The sequence below is a fragment of the Photinus pyralis genome, unplaced genomic scaffold (genome assembly GCF_008802855.1).
Source record: "Photinus pyralis isolate 1611_PpyrPB1 unplaced genomic scaffold, Ppyr1.3 Ppyr1.4_LG6, whole genome shotgun sequence".
In the NCBI taxonomy this organism is placed as follows: domain Eukaryota; kingdom Metazoa; phylum Arthropoda; class Insecta; order Coleoptera; family Lampyridae; genus Photinus; species Photinus pyralis.
The window spans coordinates 41,964,497-41,967,799 of NW_022170663.1; the positions used below are offsets into that span (position 1 = coordinate 41,964,497).

Below are 3,303 nucleotides of genomic sequence, written 5' to 3' on the forward strand. Positions count from 1 at the left end.
TATCCTGGTCAAAATCTTGATATTGTTAAAAGTATCTTTAACTACAGATTAAGTCGTGCCAGGAGGTGCATAGAGAATTCGTTTGGAATTTTGCAGGCTAGGTGGCGCATTTTCAGTCGCAGTATTAATTCCACCCCAGACAGAGTTGATCTTATTGTGAAAAGTTGTGTCTGCTTGCACAACTATCTTAAAAATGAGGAAACCACTATACCAATAGGCGAACGATTATATTGCCCTCCCGGATATGCAGATAGTGACGTGTCATTGGGACAGTGGAGACATGAAATAGAGCATAATTCAATAATGACAAAAATTACTCAAACAGGATCGAACAATTCAACAATTAAAGCGAAGAATATGAGAGATGAATTAGCACGTTATTTTATGTCTCCTCAAGGATTTAAAAAGGGCCAAATTGAGTATGTGAAAAGGACTAAATAAATTGAATGATTATTTTAATGTAATACTATTTAAGTGATTAATAATGTTTACATGTCTCCACCCCACACCTGAAGAAATAATGTTTTCTTAAGATTATGTTTTACTACAGGATTTGTAATTTTTTTTATCTCTGTGGCTAACATTCTACAAAATATATCATCCTCATCTTCTTGTACTTGTTTATTCCTAAAAAACTGCAGGCTCTTTACAATTTCCGCATCAATTTCACTTGGCACCTTCTTCGCGGGTTTTGTTGGTGTATTGTTACAAACGCTTGTAAATTTAGAAGGCTGTGCATGGAGAATTCTTTTTTTGTTAGTACTAGATGTTGAGATCTGAGCAGCCTGAGATTCAACATCCTCGGTTAGGTGTGTTTGTCTCGTCAGATGTAGAGACGTTTGCATAGGTGTTACCTGAGGGGTTTCCGAAGTGTATGGAAGCAACCTGGACTTATTGATGACAATTGTTTTTCCCTTTAATGCAAGCTGATCTGCAAGTAAAATGAAATTAGTTTTGAATTTATGGGAGACATACACTTACTAAATTGTTCATTTTGATCATCAGAAGCATTCTCCTGCACAAAGTCTTCATATTCTGTATGTTGTGTCTCGTAATAATCGGTCTGTTGAGATACAATTTCAGTTGATTCAATATCGGCAATAGAATTAGTATCCTCAACTTTCCGTTTCAGATTAGAAATTGTGCTGCAACTTAACAGTTAGCTAAACAGTTTACCACATATTCGTTCTAAAATCCACATACGTGCGTCTTTGCATATGAATATCTAAGAAATTCATGGCAACGTAATATTCCCATTTTGATGTGTCTTCGGCAGGTGCTCCACTCAATGTTCGTTTTTCATATGCCTTTCTCTCTCTGCAATATTTCTCCTTGAGATACTTCCAAACTGTCTGACAGGATTCCACTAAAGAAAGTGATGTCTTTACTTAATTAAAGGCTACTTATGATTTTTTACGTACCATGCTCGTCAATTGTAGTTCCAATTTCAGTCCAAGCATTGTTAATAACTACGTTATCCTTGTAATTTGGGTCTTTCTTGTTACATATGCAAGGAAATTGCTGAACTAAACTTATTAATAGTTCCACATCTATTGTCTCAAGGGCAGACGCAGACATACTCTTTTTTATTATACACTAAACAAGCAATAAGCAAATTATTTAGACTAAATAGCGGTTTATTTTGAGTAAAAGTGGCACCTTGAAATTGAAAACAAAATAGATTTAGGTTATAAACAATCAGCTGACGAATGCGAGCATGCGCTATAAGCTTTTTTACATAATCAGAAACACAATCACAAAGTTGAAAAATTTGAACTCAATTTATGTGTGATGAAGGTCACCCAATAACCGTAATCATAAGCGTAACTCCATGTAGCAAAGGGCATATATTTCAGGCATTTGAACCTTATGATTATGGTTCTGATTACGCTTACGTTCGATGTGCAACTAGCTTAAAAAACCGTGAGCAGTGGCGTGCGAATTTTAGGTATACTGTTGTTTATGCACTTATCAATTGCGTATGTAATTTGAGTTGCATAACAACCTGATATAATGCAGTATTCGTTTCGACATTGACTTTATACACTAGACTAGACAAACGGAGTAAGCTTATAAATTGGCAACACAAATGAAGCTGGAAATTATTATTATTGTTATTAGTGTATAAAGTCAATGGTTTTGAATACCTAGTTACTAAGTTTACAGTACAAAAAAAACGCTATCGAAAGCAAATGAAATTCTTTAATATTTATCAACAATTCAACATACATTGGCAGTCAGTAGGCTATTTGACTAAAAACATTCTCTCTTTTGATGGAGATGTAAACATATACATAATCTTTATGCATGTAAGGTACCATGCAGATCCCAAAATTTTTAATCAACATTTACTACAAAACTCAGCGAACTAATAGTATAAAGAATAATAAGTGATCTGAAAAAATGGCAGAGTATTTAGGTTAAAAAGTAACAAATTATTGATTTTGAAACAAAATACTTTTAGTTAAAACAGATCTCACACGAACTTTACTATCCTCTAATTTAGATAATTCATAATTTAGTCGTAAATTATAATATTTTAATAATATAAGTTTCGATAAACTTAAAAAATGATTACTTAAAGGATCATTGTCAAATAGATGATCGGTAAATACATTATCAACATTAGCAGGCAAGTTACCCATGGCTTCATATATCAAGCGCTCAATTAGGTCTTTGAAACGCATGCCTAATAGTCCATTCACTTTCAAAAAATGTGAAAAACACTTTTCTCCGGTCACACAAATAGTGATCACAAATCTCGACGCTTTTAATAATCTGCCGTATGTCCTTCTGACTTGTAATGTGTCCTTCTCCTTCTAACACGTTTAAACAGCTCCAACATTTTACTACAGTTTTCAATTTTTTAACTACAAAACCCGAAATATACGCCACAACATCCCCAGCATACAAATTTAATTCAAGTTCGTTCCTATTTACACAAAAATTGTTATCCAGTATTACCTTAAAACTATCATAGGCTCCATAGTCACCAAGGGCAGGCTTCTGTTGCGAAGAGCTTGAGCAGTGCAAAATGGAAATGCTATCCAGAGCTACTGCATTAGCTTTTTCACTTCCATTTCAGTCCTAATTAATAACCGTTTCATCGTATGCTGAAATTGCTTTGCAGTAGGATTGTTGTTGTAACCACCTTTGCTCCTTATACAACTGAAGAAAATTTCTAAGTGATCTTGAGATAATTTATATGTAAGTAGGTACTCCAGATGTGATGTTTATTTTATTCTGTCACAATATAATTGCTTTAGACTCTCTATACAGATTAAAAAAACCCAAAAAACCTGT

At 33.8% G+C, this 3,303-nt stretch overlaps 1 protein-coding gene across 1 annotated transcript; it reads right to left on the bottom strand.

Moving 5' to 3' along the window:
- Positions 1 to 488: 488 nt before the first annotated feature.
- Positions 489 to 1,665, bottom strand: LOC116174653. The gene is made up of 4 exons (XM_031492594.1): positions 1,422 to 1,665; positions 1,204 to 1,366; positions 982 to 1,145; positions 489 to 931 (listed from the first exon to the last, which is right to left on the bottom strand). Exons 1-4 carry the CDS (start codon positions 1,576 to 1,578, stop codon positions 489 to 491), a joined length of 927 nt encoding a protein of 308 aa, XP_031348454.1. The 5' UTR covers positions 1,579 to 1,665.
- Between the last annotated feature and the right edge of the window lie 1,638 nt (positions 1,666 to 3,303).